At 56.2% G+C, this 17,810-nt stretch overlaps 5 protein-coding genes across 5 annotated transcripts; 4 read left to right on the plus strand and 1 right to left on the minus strand.

Moving 5' to 3' along the window:
* Positions 1 to 1,848: 1,848 nt before the first annotated feature.
* Positions 1,849 to 5,029, plus strand: MFIFM68171_00886 (Hydantoin utilization protein A; the record flags this gene model as incomplete). Its single annotated transcript, XM_071056308.1, has 3 exons — positions 1,849 to 2,871; positions 2,934 to 3,515; positions 3,569 to 5,029. The coding sequence occupies 3 exons, from the start codon at positions 1,849 to 1,851 to the stop codon at positions 5,027 to 5,029; spliced, it is 3,066 nt and encodes a 1,021-aa protein (XP_070912409.1).
* Positions 5,030 to 5,817: 788 nt separating this feature from the next.
* Positions 5,818 to 6,444, plus strand: MFIFM68171_00887 (uncharacterized protein; the record flags this gene model as incomplete). Its single annotated transcript, XM_071056309.1, has 1 exon — positions 5,818 to 6,444. One exon carries the CDS (start codon positions 5,818 to 5,820, stop codon positions 6,442 to 6,444), a length of 627 nt encoding a protein of 208 aa, XP_070912410.1.
* A 429-nt stretch (positions 6,445 to 6,873) lies between these two features.
* Positions 6,874 to 8,491, minus strand: MFIFM68171_00888 (uncharacterized protein; the record flags this gene model as incomplete). Its single annotated transcript, XM_071056310.1, has 5 exons — positions 6,874 to 7,068; positions 7,281 to 7,857; positions 7,918 to 8,053; positions 8,112 to 8,386; positions 8,439 to 8,491. The coding sequence occupies 5 exons, from the start codon at positions 8,489 to 8,491 to the stop codon at positions 6,874 to 6,876; spliced, it is 1,236 nt and encodes a 411-aa protein (XP_070912411.1).
* A 5,792-nt stretch (positions 8,492 to 14,283) lies between these two features.
* On the plus strand, positions 14,284 to 14,987 carry MFIFM68171_00889 (uncharacterized protein; the record flags this gene model as incomplete). The annotated part of the gene is made up of 2 exons (XM_071056311.1): positions 14,284 to 14,521; positions 14,578 to 14,987. 2 exons carry the CDS (start codon positions 14,284 to 14,286, stop codon positions 14,985 to 14,987), a joined length of 648 nt encoding a protein of 215 aa, XP_070912412.1.
* Positions 14,988 to 15,300: 313 nt separating this feature from the next.
* On the plus strand, positions 15,301 to 17,191 carry RSA4 (ribosome assembly; the record flags this gene model as incomplete). Its single annotated transcript, XM_071056312.1, has 7 exons — positions 15,301 to 15,525; positions 15,578 to 15,702; positions 15,764 to 16,146; positions 16,204 to 16,754; positions 16,807 to 16,866; positions 16,925 to 17,050; positions 17,108 to 17,191. The coding sequence occupies 7 exons, from the start codon at positions 15,301 to 15,303 to the stop codon at positions 17,189 to 17,191; spliced, it is 1,554 nt and encodes a 517-aa protein (XP_070912413.1).
* Positions 17,192 to 17,810: the final 619 nt, after the last annotated feature.

Raw genomic sequence — 17,810 nt, forward strand, 5'->3', positions numbered from 1 at the left:
TGCTGCACCCGCCTCCGGCCGCAGAAATTCCCACTAGACCCAAGCAAGAGTCATACCATTCCGAGTTTTGACTCACCGGGATGACCACATTGTGCTTTTGCCGGCCCTAAACAGCCCGGACAAACGGTCCAGCCGTGTCGATCAAGGCGAGGAAGCCGATCCGAGAGCGGGGGTCGAGGGGACCGGCTGCCTACGTTAACCTTTTTCTGAGTTCTACTCCCGTCGTTCTGCGGGCTCTGACAGAGATTGGGGCTGGATGAGTTGTGTAACCACATCGTAAAACATGCTGTGATTCTGGATACGACAAAAAAAATGAGGAAGACGAATAAGGTTAGCGAACTGGCCAGGGCTGAGATGTCGGCCAACGAAGCGGCAGACAAAGCTGACCATAGATAACATCCTCCGTGGGGATCGTTGTCTGGAAATGTTTTGATACCTAGGTAACGTTAACCTCAATATATGAACTTGCTACTTGCCACTTGCCTTTGCGTCTGAGCCATTTTGGTTAAGGTGGAGAGAAATGGCTTGCAAGGTAATAGACAAGTAAAGCAAGGGGACAACTCATCTCCCAGGTCTGATCGTCACATGAGCAACTCGAGTTCAGCCACATATTCCTCGTGCGTCCGAGTCACGAGCTTTATCTCAACGCACAGTCTCCAGACCGGCTTAGGACACCTGCACTTTGGCCCACACCCGCTTAGGCATTAGATATAGAAGTTCCAACGTGTCAACACCTAACCCCCACCACCGGCAAAAAAAAAAAAAAAAAGAAAAGAAGAAAAGAAAAAAAATGGCCGAGGCGTATTCTGCGGTGGTCAGTAAGTGCACGCGCCGCCCTGTCCTGCCCAAGAGGACGCGGGTTCGACGCTGCGCTGAATCGAAGCAAAACCCTCAGGGGTTTTCGTAGCAGTGCACCTCCCTACCGGCCGGGTGGGCTGCACTGTGAGCTTTTTGCGTTTCTTTTCCTCCTTTTTTTTTTTTTTTTTTTTTTTTAATTCTCGGAGGATCGGTATTGTAAAGAAAGAAGACTGTAACTGATTCTGTCGCACTCTGGAATGCACTTGGGGCGCTCATCGGTCCTTGCCGCACTCATGAACTCATCACGTGGGGTCTGCCAGCCAAATTTTCCCTTTGTATTTGTCATCTTCATTCTTCCTACTGCGGTAGAGAAGCTCTTCAGATTCCAATTCGGCAAGTACACTTCCCACAGCCTCTGACAAGCTCCTTGCACGTGTGAAAGTGCAACAAACACTTGTAGTCCTGACATGGCCGCTTTTATTCTTTTCACGGTTATTAATCATGAAGTTCCCCTGTTTCTCGCGTTGAATTTAGCCAACAGACTTGTATGATGTTCTCCAGTATCATGAGCAGTAGGACACGCAGGGCACGCAACTGAAATTAGCTGTCGCACTGCTGGGAACGGTAGGTAGTTGAAGCCTCGTTGAGCCCCTTTCCAGAAGACATGGTCTGATGGGGGTTGCAACCACATGCGTGTGAGACGTCCATCAAGGTGCGCGATCCGGGCCGGGTTCCGAGAGCGGCACTTCTGCTTTCTCGGCCTCCACACTTTAACTCCAATTCAGCGGCACCTGTAAACTGAACTCCTCCACCTGGAACTCCCATAACCGCTGTCGGCATCGCAGCAATTTTCATTATCCTGCCATCACCAGCAGGCCGTAGCCCGGCCATCCGGGAAGCAAACCACAGTCTCGACTTGAGCACCCCGCGCCTCTTCTGAGACTGGACCAGGCAACCATCACGAACCAGCCCACCAATCCCACCCTGCAACACGGACATAACCCAACCTTCAAGCCATTAGATAGAATCATAGCAAGCCTGACAACAACCATGTCCCACCCAATCCTCCGCATCGGCGTCGACGTAGGCGGCACCAACACGGACGGCGTCATCCTCGACCCCTCTTCTTCCCCCTCCTCCTCCTCCTCGCCGCACCATGGCGACCGCGGCATGATCCTGGCCTGGCACAAGGCGACGACGACGACGCCGGACCCAAGCGAGGGGATCGCCAACACGATCCGCTCGATGCTGGCCTCGTCGGGGGTGGCGGCGGGGTCGGTGGCGAGCGTGACGATCGGGACGACGCACTTCGTCAATGCCGTGGTGGAGCGGGACGCGGCGCGGCTGGCGCGCGTCGCCGTGCTGCGCCTGTGCGGGCCCTTCTCCAAGCACGTGCCCCCCTGCGTCGACTGGCCGGCGGACCTGCGGCGCATCGTGCTGGGCTACCACGCGCTGCTCCGCGGCGGGGTCGAGGTGGACGGCGGCGCCATCGCCGACGTCGACGAGGCCGAGGTCGCGCGCGCCTGCGCCGAGATCCGCGCCCGCGGCATCCGCGCCGTTGTCGTAAACGGCGTCTTCAGCCCTATCGACGCCCTCGAGGCCCAGGAGGAGCGCGCCGCCGCCATCGTCCGCCGCGAGGTGCCCGGCGCCGATGTCGTCTGTTCCAAGGACGTGGCGAACCTGGGCTTCTTGGAGAGGGAGAACGCGGCGATCCTGAACGCGTCGATCCTGCGCTTCGCGCGGCGGACGATCAGGGCTTTTGAGAAGCCGGTTAGGGAGCTGGGGATGACGTGTCCTGTGTTTGTCACCCAGAATGACGGGACGGTGCTGTCCGGCGAGATGGCGGCGAGGTTGCCGATACGGACGTTCTCGAGCGGCCCGACGAATAGCATGCGCGGAGCGGCGTTTCTTATTCAGGGGCAGAAGCAGACCTTGACCGGGAAGGATGGTGACGATGGAGAGCCGCTCATGGTGGTCGATATCGGTGGGACGACGACGGATGTGGGTTTGCTACTCCCCAGCGGATTCCCAAGGCAGCAGGCGGCGTATAGCGAGCTAGCCGGCGTGAGGATGGTAGGTTGTTGTCGGTTCTCAGCGAGGATCGGGTTTCGCTAACCAGTGGTCTTGGAATGCAGAACTTCTCTTGCCCCGATGTCAAGAGTATCGGGTTAGGGGGTGGCTCTGTTGTTAGAAAGGGCCCCCCGATGACAGTCGGCCCTGACAGTGTTGGCAACAGACTGACCAAGGAGTCCATCGTTTTTGGTGGCAAGACCTTGACAGCCACGGATTGCGCCGTGTGTGCCGATCCCGGCCTCAAGATTGGCAACCCAGACCTCGTCAAAGGGCTGCTGACAGAGGGCGAACTTGCCGAGTTCAAATCCGTCGTCAAGCATAAACTCGAGAGGATTATTGACACCATGAAGACTTCTCCAGTCGATATACCTGTCGTTCTCGTGGGAGGTGGCGCAATCCTCGCCCCTGGAGAGCTACAGGGCGCAAGCGCCGTGCTCAAGCCACAGTGGTCTCAGGTTGCGAACGCTATTGGTGCCGCCATGGCCCGAGTTAGTGCTGTGGTCGACACGATTCGGTCTACCGAGAGAGAAACCGAACAACAGCTGCTCCGGGTAATCCGTAAGGAAGTCATCGAGAAGACCGTTGCAGCCGGCGCCGCGAGGGAGACCGTCAAAGTTGTCGAGGAGGAAACATTGCCGTTACCAGTAAGACCCTTGATCTACAAGCCCGACCTTCACTCACTAATTTGAACGACCAGTACATCGCAAACAAAACACGCTTCATTGTTCGCGCTGTTGGAGACTTTGATTTCTCGAGAACAGACCTCACCGCAGTTAATACCCTGGCGGAGACATACGAACTAGACGCGAAAGGCGAAGATGAATACGTACTCGTACCGTCGCCCGAGTGGAAGACAGCAGCCTCGCTAGAACAACCAGAGGTAGACATGGCCACCTACCGCCCCGACGTCCGCAACCGCATCTGGTACATCAGTGAGACCGATCTCAGCTGGATCGCCACCGGCTGCTACATCCTCGGCACAGGTGGTGGAGGCTCCCCCTACGCGCACATGATTCTCCTCCGACAGCTCCTCCGAGCCGGCGCCGTAGTGCGCGTCGTCAGCCCGCAGGACGTCCCGGATAATGGGGCAGTAGGCTGCGGGTGTGGTGCCGGCAGCCCAACCGTCAGCATCGAAAAGCTCCAGGGAGACGAGATGATGGAAGCCCAGACGGAGCTATACAAGGTCTGCCCGGACCGAGCGACACACATCATCGCCCTCGAAATCGGCGGCGGTAACGGCCTGCAGGGCATGACGCTCGGCGCCAGCACCAACATGGACCTTCCATGCGTTGACGGTGACTGGATGGGGCGCGCCTATCCCACCAAGTGGCAGACTACACCCGTCGTTTTCAACGAGCGCCAGCCGATCTGGTCGCCGGTATGCATTGCCGACGGGAGCGGCAACGTGGTCGTTATGCCCAAGGCGTCGTCGGACCACCAGGTCGAGCGCATCATCCGTTCTGCGCTCAGCGAGATGGGCTCGCAGGTGGCGGCCGCAGATCCGCCCGTTACGGGGGCCGAGATGAAGCGCTGGGTCGTCGACAATACCATCTCGCAGTCGTGGCGGATCGGGCGAGCCGTTGAACGAGCGAGGCGCGAGAACCGCGTGGACACTGTGGCCGAGACCATCATTGAAGAGTGCGGAGGTCCGACGGCGGGAAAGGTGCTCTTCAAGGGCAAGATTGTCGGGGTAGAGCGGACTCTCAGGAAGGGTCACGTCTATGGCGAGTGCATCATTGAGGGTGGTGATGTGGTGGATCCCGATGAGGCGACGCGAATTGGGGGCAGCGCCGGGACCAGCGGCTTTAGGGGTCGGATCAAGATTCCGTTCAAGAACGAGAACATAGCGGCTATCAGGATGCCCGACGGCGCCAAAGACGGGGATCTGGAGAAGCAGGAGGATGTCTTGGCTATTGTTCCCGACCTTATCTGCGTCATTGATGCGCAGAATGGCGAGGCTGTTGGCACGCCAGAGTACAGGTACGGCCTGCTCGTCATTGTCCTCGGTCTTGCAGCTTCCGACAAGTGGACGGGAACACCAAGGGGCATAGAGCTGGGAGGGCCAAATGCATTTGGGTTGGACCACCTGGATTATGCGCCGTTGGGGAAGTTTGTGAAACCGGCAAGCGTCATTGATGAATTTGACTCCGGATCGTGAACTGGAATGAACACAATTACTTAATTCCAAGGTCGCCAACCTTATGAGCCGAAGAGGGGTGGGAGGGGCAACACCAACTCTATTGGGAACTTGTATGCGAAAGGGATATTTTCGATTCTGCTCGGTGTAGGAGTAGCCGGTTTCGCTTTTTCGTGCCAATTCGGAAACATAGGTACAACAGGATTTTGCGGCAATAAATCCATCCAGATACAACAACCGACATACTAGTAGTAGATCAGCTGGGATGGGTAGTGTGGTGGTATGCAGGATACTTCGGGGATTCCTGTATCGGCTGAAATGAGCATACTGGCAATGTACTGAGCTTCCGCTCCGAATGACCTAGCAGAACATAGCATCATGAGTGCACCCCATCATCGCAAACATGATGTTCCATCGAGCCAGCCCGAGCACCTCATCAGTTCCAGCTATCGGGGGCCAGAGTCTAGACCATGGAGCTGACCTAGCAATCCCGTTCGTTGCATTCGCCACATTTTCAGCTCTGCTCAGCCGTCGTTTTTATTGTTTCGCTCGTACAGTTCGGGGCTGCTATATCGAGCTGACTCTTATACCGCGCGAATTCACCAGTTCTAAGCGCGTGTTCCTCCCTTTCTGCGTTGATCCTAACGCACGAAGAACGTCAAATAAGTTTTGTTCGATAATCGAGACCGGATAACACCCGAAACTGAAACAGCAACCAATGACTTGATACTGCCAGAGGTAAAACTAGCCATCCTCAGTACACTGCAGGAGCAAACGGATAGACGGCTCACGGTGCAGTAGGACTGGCAATGCCGATCCCAGGGGTTCCCGAAGCCGTCGGCCACGTCCTCGCAAACGTGGACCTACACAGCCTTGCGACCGACCTTGGAATCGAGGGCGTGGGACGTGCCGTGCGGGTGTTTGGAAGGCCCGGCCGATCGACCCTCAGCAAATACGTCTCGACAGACAACTACAACGGCACACAGCAACAGCTGGTTGTCCTGACGCTCCAGGGGCGGACGGGATTGAGCCTCGTCGGCATCACGATGGGGATGCCGACGTACATTTGGGCGTCGCAAGCCTGCAAGCTCAGGGTGTGTCTGGACTCGGACGAGATCTGGCACATCCAGCTCGGCGCGGGGCAGATATGGGAGAAGAACAATGTGCGTGCCAAGATCTCGACCATCATGTCCGAGCGTGCCGTCCCCCGGTCGGCAGCGGTGAACCGCCAGTGGGTGAAGCTCGCGGGTGCTGCGCCCAAGCCGTCTGTGGTATTCAAGTCTCTTCGTCTTGAGGAGATCGTGCACGGCGAGCACAAGGAGTCAGAGATCTCCGAGGTTTGGCGCCGCTTCCGCCTGATGAAAGAGCCCTCGGACTTGGACAAGCCGGAGCCCAAGATGAAGGGTTGGTGGGACTTATTCACCGGCAACTGGTAGAAATTGGGGTTGATATATGGGGATCATGTGTAAAGTAACGAGGAACAGCGAGAGATGGGAGGTTTCTGAGAAATAATGTTAGATAGCATTGGAATCATCGTATGTAGTTACTCGAGTCAGGTAGACCAGGAGCGTTAAAACGCCCCTCTTCAAGTCCCATACCATGTTCTTACAACGCGGTGCGTATACCTCTTCTCAACCCCGGACATTCCTCAATCTTCACCCCAGATGCCGCACCGCATACAATATGGTCAGCCACATCCGCCGTAATCCGAGTTGTAGGCGAAGCCGCACGATATCCCTAATCTCCCTCGCGGCACCCAGACCAACCAGCAACACTTGGCGATATGAACCATCGGACAATGCGACTCACGGCCTTCCACGCAAGGACAGGATCCTTCGCCGGCATTGCGCGCGCATGCCAACCGCCTAGGACATAGTCATCGGCTCGCGGCTCGTGATACCATACACCACGGTCCTCGCCCCCAGCAGCCCCCAGATTGGCAGACTCCAAATGTGCATCTTCTCGTCATCGCGCAGGTTTCCGAGGACCCGGGCGTGCGGGACCGTGATTCGCCGGTGCAGCCGGGGTCCGCTGCCAAAGGACACAAGCGTCTCGAGGAGCTGCCGTCGCCCATGAGGAGAGGGTTCCGGTGGCTTTGGGTTGGTAGATATAGGGATGTCTGGAAGTAGACTGATTACCTCATTCGTCTCGCAAATCGGTGTACTCGTCATCATAAATTCGCCAGACATCGGCCAACCGATACAACTCTAAAACGCTGGAATAATCATCACCTCGCGTCACAAGCAATCAGGTCCCTCTTTATCCCGCGCACCCCCTTCATAATGTCAAACAGTCGACCCGCGACCTCATCATCGCCCCGCTCCCGCACCGCCGGCAGGTACAGCAGCGCCTGCAGCGCATCTTCCAGCGCCTGCAGCGCATCTTCCAGCGGCCGCAGCTGGTGCAGAAGTTCGTCCAGCTGTGCCTGCAGCCTGCTGTGCTTCCCCCTCCACATGGCGCTCTCGTCCCGGAGAATCACGTTGCTTGCCCACAGGCGCTCATTGTCCTGGCGGAGGAAGTAGGGCGACATTTCGGTGCCACCCTGGCCCGATGATGAGGAGTGGTTTGCGTCCGGAGGCGTTGGAGTCTGGTGGCTCGGCCGGGTTGCGGTCGGTGCAGGCTCGATAGGAGGCTCGGTAGTAGTGGCGTATGTACCAGAGACATTGATATTTGGGATATTATCGAACATAGCATTAGACCGCTCCCAGTCGATAAGACGGAACACCGGATCATTGTCAAAACCTTGTGCGAAATCTGGGCAGCTGAAATCGTGGTTCCCCGGAAGCGCTTGAGAGGGGCTCGGCAGGGCTTGTGGCCCAGAGTCGTGGAAAGATTGGGATCCCATGAGACTTGTAAAGTCAGTGATATAGTCATGGCATATCAAGAGAGCTACGAGCAACGGGACTCACCCTTGTGCCGATGGCAGTGTGGATCCCGGACTCTGGTCTGAGCTGGATGCAGCCGCTCCGGCAATCGACTTATTCCTGCCAGAACCAGTAGCGCTCGAAGCCGGCGTCGGAGGCCCGAGCGGGCCGGAGACATAATCTGTCGATGGTTAGAGAGGCATGATACGATCAGAGATGGACCGGGGAACACTGCGTACACGGGGAGAGCTTCTTGTAGCCGTTCGGGCCAAGAGCAGGCACGTCTGGTAGCAAAATACCAAACAGGCAATACCAGTTTTCGACGCTGTTGCCCATGAACTTCCGTCCCCGGACCTGTTCCTGTTGCTCCCGTGTCATCCAATACTTCCCCGGCGACGCCTTCCGAATACACCGAGTCGTACCCTCATGCTCCCGGGCTTCGTCTTCGGTCTTGCACGCCTTCCAGCAGTTGGGGCATCGGATGAACGGGTCGTGATTTCGGAAGATGTGAGATCTGGGATGGGGTGTCAGGCGCATAATGCCTCCAAGGTCGATACAGAACTTACTTGATCCGAGGGAACGTATCAGCTCCACCTTCCGGATTCTTGTTGTTTGGCATGCAACAAAAAGGACTACCCACTGGATCGTATTTCTGGTACGGGCATGCGAATCGAGGTCTGGATAATGACCTTTCAGTTGCCGCTGACTTGAATCGTTTTTCGCTTGAGCCGTCGCCATCCCCGTCCTCAGACTCCCTATTTGGGTCGCTGGGGTTTCGTGCTCGTTTCGGGCCCGGCCAGCCGTTGCCGGTAGTGGAGGATACGGAACCACGATTAGAGCCGGTGTCCGGGGATGACCCCGAGCCAGATCCCGAGTTGAAGCTAGAAGGGCGGCTGACAGCACCTTCAGCCGGACCGAGTGGCAGCGGAGACTCCATTTCGGGGTTCCAGGGAGAGCTGTTGACGCTAGCTTGCAAGCTACGAGTGTCGTGGCCGAGTCCGTTTATGATCCACCAGAGCGACCGGACCAGTGACTGCTCAGCCTCTACATTGCCTGCATCCTGCCAGGGAGATGGTGACCTCGAATCTGCTTCAGCATCCAACGTCAGATCAGCTTCGTCACCACCTCCCTCCGTGTTAGTAGTTGTCGGTCCACCTATGGCTGTGCTTGCAAGCCTCTGTCTCTGCGGAGTAGGTTGCGCTACCTGCTGGTTCGCTGTTGGCCCTGTTAACACTGGGATCGCCCCTTCAGTGGTCTCCAGGGCAGTCCCTTTGCAAGTGGCCGGACCGTCATCATTTAACTTCCCTGGGGAATTCTCCTCAGTCGCTAGCGCTCCTGGGTATGAAACGGAGGTATTCCGACACGGTTTCCGGTGGGGTCTTTCTTTCTTAGCCTTTCCTACTCGCGGTTTTTTTGCGCGCGCTTCTTTCTCCAACCTGGCCTTCTTAATGAGCCGGTGTTGCTCCCGGAAATCGACTGCGTGGTCCGACGCATACCCCGAGTCCCAAGATCGGCCCCGCAGTCCTATATCCCTGAACTCGGTCGCGAAGTCGGACCCATACCCCGAGTCATGAGACTCGGTGGTCGGGTATCTAGAGTGTGCAAGTGATTTTTCACCCATCGACGGGATTACACCAACTTGCAGTGCATCGGAACAATTTGAACGGGAGAAGTCGGCCGACGTATCGGAGGAACAAAGCCCGACAGCCGACATGAACGTAGGTTCAGATGGCGGTGACTCGAAAAACTGTGAAAAGGGTGCGTGCCACGTATTGGCTGGGCCCTGGGCCTCGGTAGGGGAAAATGAGTCGTGAAGATACGATGGCTCCCACGACCAGGACGGTTCCATTGGAATTGGATTGGAAGTGTAGAGTGAAGCGGCTGTCGACGAGTAAACCGATCCGTATGGCAGCAGAGTTGAAGACGGATAATCCACAGGCGCCTCTCTCGCCGGAGGGCACGAGAAGAGTAGAGATTCCGGCTCAGTTTCCGACCTCGCCGCATATTCGATGGAAACTGAGCGTGCACTCATCGACGGGGACATCAACATATCCGCATGAGGTTTAAGAATGCCGCCACGTTGAATGTCGGCAGCCACGGTGCTGCTACCAGCCGGAAGGTTGGGCTCTGCGGAGCTCGCAGAAGGACCCGAGGGTCGTTTTAGGCAACCTTCATTTGGAGCTGTAGGCGGAGGGGGCGGGCTGTCTTGCCCCCAGCATCTCCACGATACCATGTCGAGGGAACAGCACAAGGCTCGGAGCCTTGTCGGTCTCAATATCCTTGGTCGTTCCAAGGGTTGAAGCCGATGCGAATAAGCTAAAGGATTCGTGACGCCGCGAGGGTGGCACAGAGAGTCCGAATCAGAGACGCATTACTCCCGTAATGGAATGGTGAAAGGAGGAAGTTGCGGGTATCGGTAGCCTAGTCAAACGTCGCGGATGGGAGGCCTTCGATATGTGTTGCGCACTCATGTGCACGCTAAGCTCTCTCTGGACATACTGTTACACAAGGGGCATTAATACAGCACTAACATGGGCTCTCATATATTACGTGACAATTAGTTACTACGCCATCTCTCACCCCTTTGTGCGCCCCGTTGCGCACTCACGACACGCTTCATACACCACCTTGGTTCTGCTATGACCTCTATCGCGCGCATTTGCGCACAGCGGACTTTCTGGAATCGCGTTGGGTATTGAAGCTGTTCTGTAGATCTGCGCAGCGCCGTCGCCCTATGTGCGCGCGCGCATGAACGGAAAGGATGCGAATGGCGGTGGACAAATCTTTCCCGGTCAGTATTTAAGGGAGAATCCGTTCCAGTTGGTAAATATTTGGGTAATCTAGACGGCATATATGCGTCTTCCAACTCTAGAGCTATACTCCCACGTTGACTACTATTCCTCGCTGCACCAGCTTTGCAGGCAACTTACAACAATATGGGTCTCCTCCTTTACACACCGGCCACTGAGGGCGCGAGCACTGTCTTCCAGAGAAAACTAGATGAGATCAACAAATTGTAAGGAATAATTTTCTTTGACAAGAAAACTACGAAGTCCGTTTCTAACAGAGAGGTGCAGGTCAACGCAGGCTACTCAACTGTTCCCCACGTCTAGCGCTGCTCTTACACTCAGGACTCAGTCAGAGCGTTGTTCACAGTCCGCATTGGCCAGAACGGGCGCGTTTAAAAAGGAGGGCACGGCCGACCTCTCAATCAGTCGAAATTCGGCGCTAGATCTTGTCGGTGTTGGGTGCCAATTTGATGAGGAACATGCAACTAATAGCCGCCAAAAGGATTGACGACATTGCGAGTTTCATTCCGCCCCTAAACACACATACAGCACTACGGACAAAGGCTCGCCCAGATGAAGATTCGGGGGTGACCAACTTAATTCACCCAGTTGAAGCTACGGGTAGCACGTCCAAAACCTGTGGAGTTCAAAAGATGAATATATACATGTTTTACATTTGGACATTAGTTGAGCCTGCCCCTAAACAACCACTCACCCCGCTGCAAGCCCCAACAAGTATGGATAGTAGGATGTTTACACGAATTCACCCAACGCAACGGCGCATGCCGTCTCTGGGCTTGCCATGACCATCTAACCATTCCTGGGGGCAAGAGGTGTTGTGTGAAAGGCTGGCGTGGCTTGATGCCCCGGACTATGGGGATCGAAGCCGTGCACACGAGCAGGTCGCTAGAGTCGCGCTCAATTAAGTAGTCTTTTGCGATTCTGGTATAACGCCAGCAGGAGCACCGCGGTCGCCACACTCTTGACCCCGTGAGGGAAACAACAAGAGACCACGGTGTTGTAACTAGAGCAGGGCTTGGTTGGAGGACAACCAACCACTCTCTGTCGTTAAGGAGCTGCATTCTGGTGCCACGGCTCCCGGTGGCTGAAGACGGCCGGCAAAGCCGCTGGCAATATCAGTTACGGAGCCAGTGCCACGCCAAGTTCATTGTCCACTTGGTCCTGTTATAAACGATGTTAGTCGGTCTGAGCGCGTTTTGAAGGTGCTATCAACCTGAGGTTTGCAAACTACGGCATGGCTGATCTCGGAGGGTCACTTGATGCACCGAGTCGGCACGCACCCACACGGTCTCGTCCGAAACCCAATACCACGTCCGAAGGCGGCACGGTAGGCTACGACCACCCTTCTCATTACGTACCTAGTCTGCCATTTGGCGAGGTACATAGAGTACGGGACCCGAAAACGAAGTATCTGAAAGCGTGGTAGGAACATCCCGTATTCGGGGGATCATCTCCATTGTCCGTGTATGAGCGGGACCGACCGATGGCATACGGCGCGATCGAGTCCCAAGAGGGACGGACAGTCTTGAGGAAGCGGATAAATGTTTCGATTGAGAATGGAGAGGGTGCAATCTGGCGACATATGCCGCTACTGAAAGGGAATCTAAATTCAATATTTAGAAGAAACAGATCTGGCCAGCTTTGGGCCAATCGAAACGGAACACCCCGTTCCTGAACGACCGTACCATTCGAGTCGTGTGTCTAGAACTGGGTATCATTTTTCTTGCTTTGCTCATCACGTCATTCCAGACATAAGCCATGCCAAACTCCTACCCTACCCCTTGAAAGGCATCCTTTTTAGTCAGAGTCATCATACTTGCGCGGACAGTAAGTTCCCGAGCATTCATCAACACACGCGCAGCAAGCCCAGCAGCAACAAAAAGAGCCGCAGAACCAAGACCAGAAGCCGACGCTCTCCTCCCGTCTCCTCTTTTCCACGACAATGACGCGTGTCGGTGAGGGCGAAATCGGCCGCAACGCCTCGACCTGAACTATGTAGCTACGGCTAGGTCGGGCTTGATGAGCCCTAGGAGGCGGTCGGGTGCTTGATTGGTGTTAGTATTGCTCCGCTAGCTGAGAAAGAAAACCCGTGTCTCTTCAGCTATCTAATCGAGAAATGGCACGATATGCACATACTAGTACTGCGGCGCTGGCTCTTGTTCATAGTAATACCCCATGGCGTATTTGGCGGGCGCCTTTGCCCTCCACGTGGCGGGGATGAGGTCCGGAACCGGTAATGGTCGAATTGTACTGTACCTGAACCCAAGGGAGCAGGGCAAGATCACGCCCACTCGAAAAAGAGGGGCGTTCGAAAAGTTTCAATTGATCAAGATCTGCCGGGAGGAAAAGATCACGGATTGGCGGCGGTCCGGTCTCAACCACAATGGGTCAGTGGGTTGCAATAGAAGTCCGACGTGGGTGTCAAACCGTGAACCGGCTACGTAACGAACAATCCGCCGAGAAGTGCGAGGGGGACACAAGACGAGGACGATGTCGCAGACCCAGCGGGGCACCGGGTGATACCACGTCAGATCAGTGAGGCATGGCCCGGCCAGAAAGCCCGTGACAAAGGAGCCGGCCTTAGAATATATACCGGTTTCGTTTCAATCTGGGCAAACGGGTCCCGGAAGAACAGCCCAGTTTCAGGGCCTTTTTCTCTTGGTGCTGCGGGCGCCCCAAGTGGCTTGCGGCACAGCCTGAAATCCGAGAGTGGGGACAACGAACCCAACGGGCTTAGCTCTCATGTAAGCAACCCAGGCCCAGTATTCTATGTGTACAGTACCTTACACAGAGGCCCAGCGCGGGGAATTTGGCGGCACAAGTTGACGGACCGAGTAGTAAGCAATCCCTCTTCCCCAACCCAAATGCGGGTGAGAGGCGCGCAATTCATCAGGCAGACGAGTTCTTTTGAGTGTAGTTCGTCTGATGAGCCTGCGAGCGTCATGTACCGGAATCTTTGGATAGCGTACGTCTAGCCCATATGGACCATCAGTGCCCTAGTCAGAGAGTGTGCAATTGGGAATGACAGAAGGACTGAGCACGACAGATGCGATGATGGAGATGGTCTTGGCAGCTCCGGGATCACCTACAGGGCAGCAGAAAGGTTGTCCTACACACCGCACTAAAGGACTAGCTCGATTTTCGTCCGGAATGCACCATATGTGTCTACCAGCCTATCTCGGGATGTCTCCAGCCCCGCCACCTAGTAAACCAGACGGTGTATGGGGAGGCCGGGCATCACGGGCTGCGGATTGCCAAGCCGGGGCCGGTCAAGTGGGTCCGGGGCGGGCCACGCCAGGCCTGTGTTGGGTTTCAGGCCGAAAATGGCGGCCGGAGGCTGAGGATCGGACCATGTCGGAGAATGGCGCGCTTGTGCGTCGGCAGTTCGTGGGCTATGATGAGACGTCCTCTAGCATCCTTATCCTGGAGTTTCACGATGGTCCTTGCGCTCATCGGAGTCCTTTTTCTAGAGCAGCTCCCACCTCGCTTTTCAGTAGCGCTTGGCCATCAACTACCGTGTTAGCTACTACGACTTATCACCTCAAAATACCGTGTTTTACACAACACTTTCCAGGCCCAGGGGCCCAAAAATCATCTCACGATGGGTGTCCCGGTGGTCTTGGCAACCATGGCCGCATGCGGTAGCATCGTCACCTCGATCAAATCGAGTTGGGAGCTCCGCCGTATGGTGAAGAAGAAGCAAGAGTCCAGGGAATGCGACGATGAGGCGCCCCATGTCTTCCGCAGACTGCGCAGGGCATACTATGACGGCCTCATGAGCACCGCCGAATACGAGCTGTGGTACGAGAAGTTCTTGGTGGCCAAGGTTGAGAAGGACCGTGAGTATCATGCGTGGACTTACCGTGCGACAAGCCGGACTGATGTGCTTTCACAGTAACTGCCCTGCGCAGAATCCGCGCTCATCTTAGGATCCTCGAGAACGGCGCGCCGGTAACGGCCAACGAACGCTCGAGGACCTACGACCGGAGCAAGCGGCGGCACTCCGTCTCGTATGCCGACAGCCCGTCATACATCGACCGGCCGCACCGGGGCGGCAACATTGAGTACTCTACGGATCGACGCGGAAGAATTGGCGCACATCCAGACCAGTTCGTCCGCCTCGAGACGTACAGCCCTTCCTCATCGAACGCTTCATCCAGGTCGCGAGTCAGTCGAAGCTCTTCAGTCCGGCACGATTCCAGGGGCCGGTCAGAACGGAGATACGATAGCTACGACAGCAGTAGCGACGGCAGCGACTTTTATTCCGAAAAGAGGCGCTACCGCGGCAGAAGCTCGCAGCGGTAGTTGAGCTGGTGTCGTCGGGCGCGAGATGTGTGAGGAGCTCCTGGACAAGAGATCCTCTTCCTATTTGTACTATTGGTTGAATCAATGATATTCCGATCAAATTGACACTCGAAGTTTTTGCTGGATTTGGTTCTTAGTTGATGCGCCGGGAAATGCAGCAGTGGATGGCTCGCCAGGGCCTGAACGATCTTTGTGGGGCTAGTGATTCTGCACCGCTTCACCGCCAAAATTTTCCCGCTGTCCCGCACCTGACCGATTGAACTCGATGAACTGACGCCTACAGAGCAAACAGAACCGAGTTATAGGTTAAACTATGGCGACAATATTACCGCCGCCGTCGAAGCGGCAGAAGAGAGAAGAGATTGAACGCACACAAACACAGCAAGATGTCGCGCCGCTCTTGGCCACGGACCTCGGGTCCTTCAAGGCCAACTTCGTTGACAGCGATGGCAATCAAATGGCCGACGTGATCGAAATCAACTTTGCCGATGCAACAGAGAAGAATGTCTCAACGCTGCTCAACACGCTTCTAGGGAGGGTATGTGGCTGTAATCATTGGACCACCCTCATACTAATGTTAGAACACCCAGGACCGCGAAGACTTTACGCCCTACCGCTTCCGCATCCATATCCCCGGCAAGGACGTGATCATCGACCAATATCCCACCGACCTGCTAGGGCTGCTCCAAAAACATGGCGTATTTAACCCCTTCGAGTACGTTTCGGCCGGCGCATACTCCGCTTGCGTGATGTCCTGGTGCTAATAGCAAGGCCAGAACCACGATCACCCTCAGCGCAGAACCCCAAGCCGTCTTCAGGGTACAAGCCGTCTCACGCCTGGCGCATCGAATTCCCGGTCACGGCCAGCCAATTCTCGCATGCCAGTTCTCCCCCGTATCGTCGAGCCGCCTGGCTACCGGCAGCGGAGACAACACGGCCCGTATCTGGGACACAGACTCGGGTACACCTAAACACACATTGAAGGGACACACCGGCTGGGTTCTGGGCGTAAGCTGGAGCCCTGACGGCCAACGTCTAGCCACCTGTTCCATGGACAAGACGGTGCGGATCTGGGATCCTGAGAGTGGGCGGCCGTTTGGACAGGACTTCAAGGGTCATGCCAAGTGGGTGCTGGCCGTGGTGTGGGAGCCATATCATCGTGAGTCCTTAGCCCCTAGACACCGGAATCAGCATTTACATTAACTTCTACAACTAGTCTGGCGCGACGGCACCGCCCGTCTCGCAAGCGCGAGCAAAGACGGGACGTGCCGGATATGGCTAGTCAACTCGGGCCGTACCGAGCACGTCCTCAGCGGGCACAAGGGCTCGGTCAGCTGTGTACGGTGGGGAGGCACCGGCATGATCTACACGGGTTCGCACGACAAGTCCGTGCGGGTCTGGGACGCTGTCAAGGGCACCTTGGTGCACAACTTCACTGCCCACGGCCACTGGATCAACCATCTAGCGTTGTCTAGCGACCATGTCCTCCGGACCGGATATTTCGATCATACCAAGGAAGTACCCGACACAGAGGAAGGCAAGAGAGCGAAAGCGAAGGAGAGGTTCGAGAAGGCGGCCAAGATCCAAGGCAAGGTAGCCGAGCGGTTGGTTTCGGCGAGTGACGACTTCACCATGTACCTGTGGGATCCGACCAACAACGGTAACAAGCCCGTAGCACGGCTGCTGGGTCACCAAAACAAAGTCAACCAAGTGCAGTTCTCGCCCGACGGCACCCTCATCGCCAGTGCCGGCTGGGATAACAGCACAGTCAGTCTTCATCGATCAAAGCTCATGATTGGAGCACTAACATCCCATGCAGAAACTCTGGAACGCCAGGGACGGCAAATTTCTCAAGAACTTACGAGGCCATGTTGCGCCGGTAGGTTCAAGCACCGTTTCCGACTACAGGTGAGCCCTTGCTAATATCACAACCCCAGGTCTACCAATGCGCCTGGTCTGCCGACAGCAGACTCCTCGTCACAGGCAGCAAAGACTGCACTCTAAAAGTGTGGAACGCGCGAACCGGGAATCTCGCAATGGATCTGCCGGGCCATGAAGACGAGGTATGCAGAACGCTCATCTCTGTCCCCGCAATGCCGACTAACATGCCCCCCTATCAGATCTACGCCGTGGACTGGGCGGCCGACGGGAAGATGGTCGGCTCAGGCGGGAAAGACAAGGCGGTGAGGACGTGGAGGAACTGAGTGAGCAAGAAAGTGAAAACGGGAATCAATGATACCCTGCCGTGCTATACAATATCGTCTGAGACGATGCGATGGAAGTGAGCCCCTGAACTGCGCTTTGCCTGCTCCTGCGCATTGACATGTGGAGGTCCCTGCGTCACGCTAAGCATCGTTGTACTGTACCGAAGGCGCAGCCTACAAGGAGGCAGCCCATCGCGTATTGGGAGATACGACAGCGATATCACACCAGGACAAGCCGACACGGCCGCAGCGATGCGTGTCACTTTACCACTTTTTGCAAACTTCCCTATCCGGGAACTCCAGGGACGGGCCATTTACACAGCAGGGCAACGCGGCCGCCCCACCTTCACCGAGATGGCGTTATGGCGGATCCGGGCTGATAGGTTGACGAACCGCTCGCGCGTATGGCGCAGCATTCCGCGCGTTCGGCCGTCGGTGATGGGGAGGGAGGGTCCTACGTTTTCCACAGATAGTAGCCTCGGCATGTGCTCGCCGTCATGCCGCCGTTGGGGCGGCACCTTTCGAGATTCCGGGTATGCCATCTCATGCTGTGTTACTTTGTGTCCCTTCTCCTCCGTTGCCGCCTGGATATCGGGATGCATCGTGAACCCCGCTGGCG

This window comes from Madurella fahalii (genome assembly GCF_045866475.1).
Source record: "Madurella fahalii IFM 68171 DNA, scaffold_1, whole genome shotgun sequence".
Lineage (NCBI taxonomy): Eukaryota > Fungi > Ascomycota > Sordariomycetes > Sordariales > Madurella > Madurella fahalii.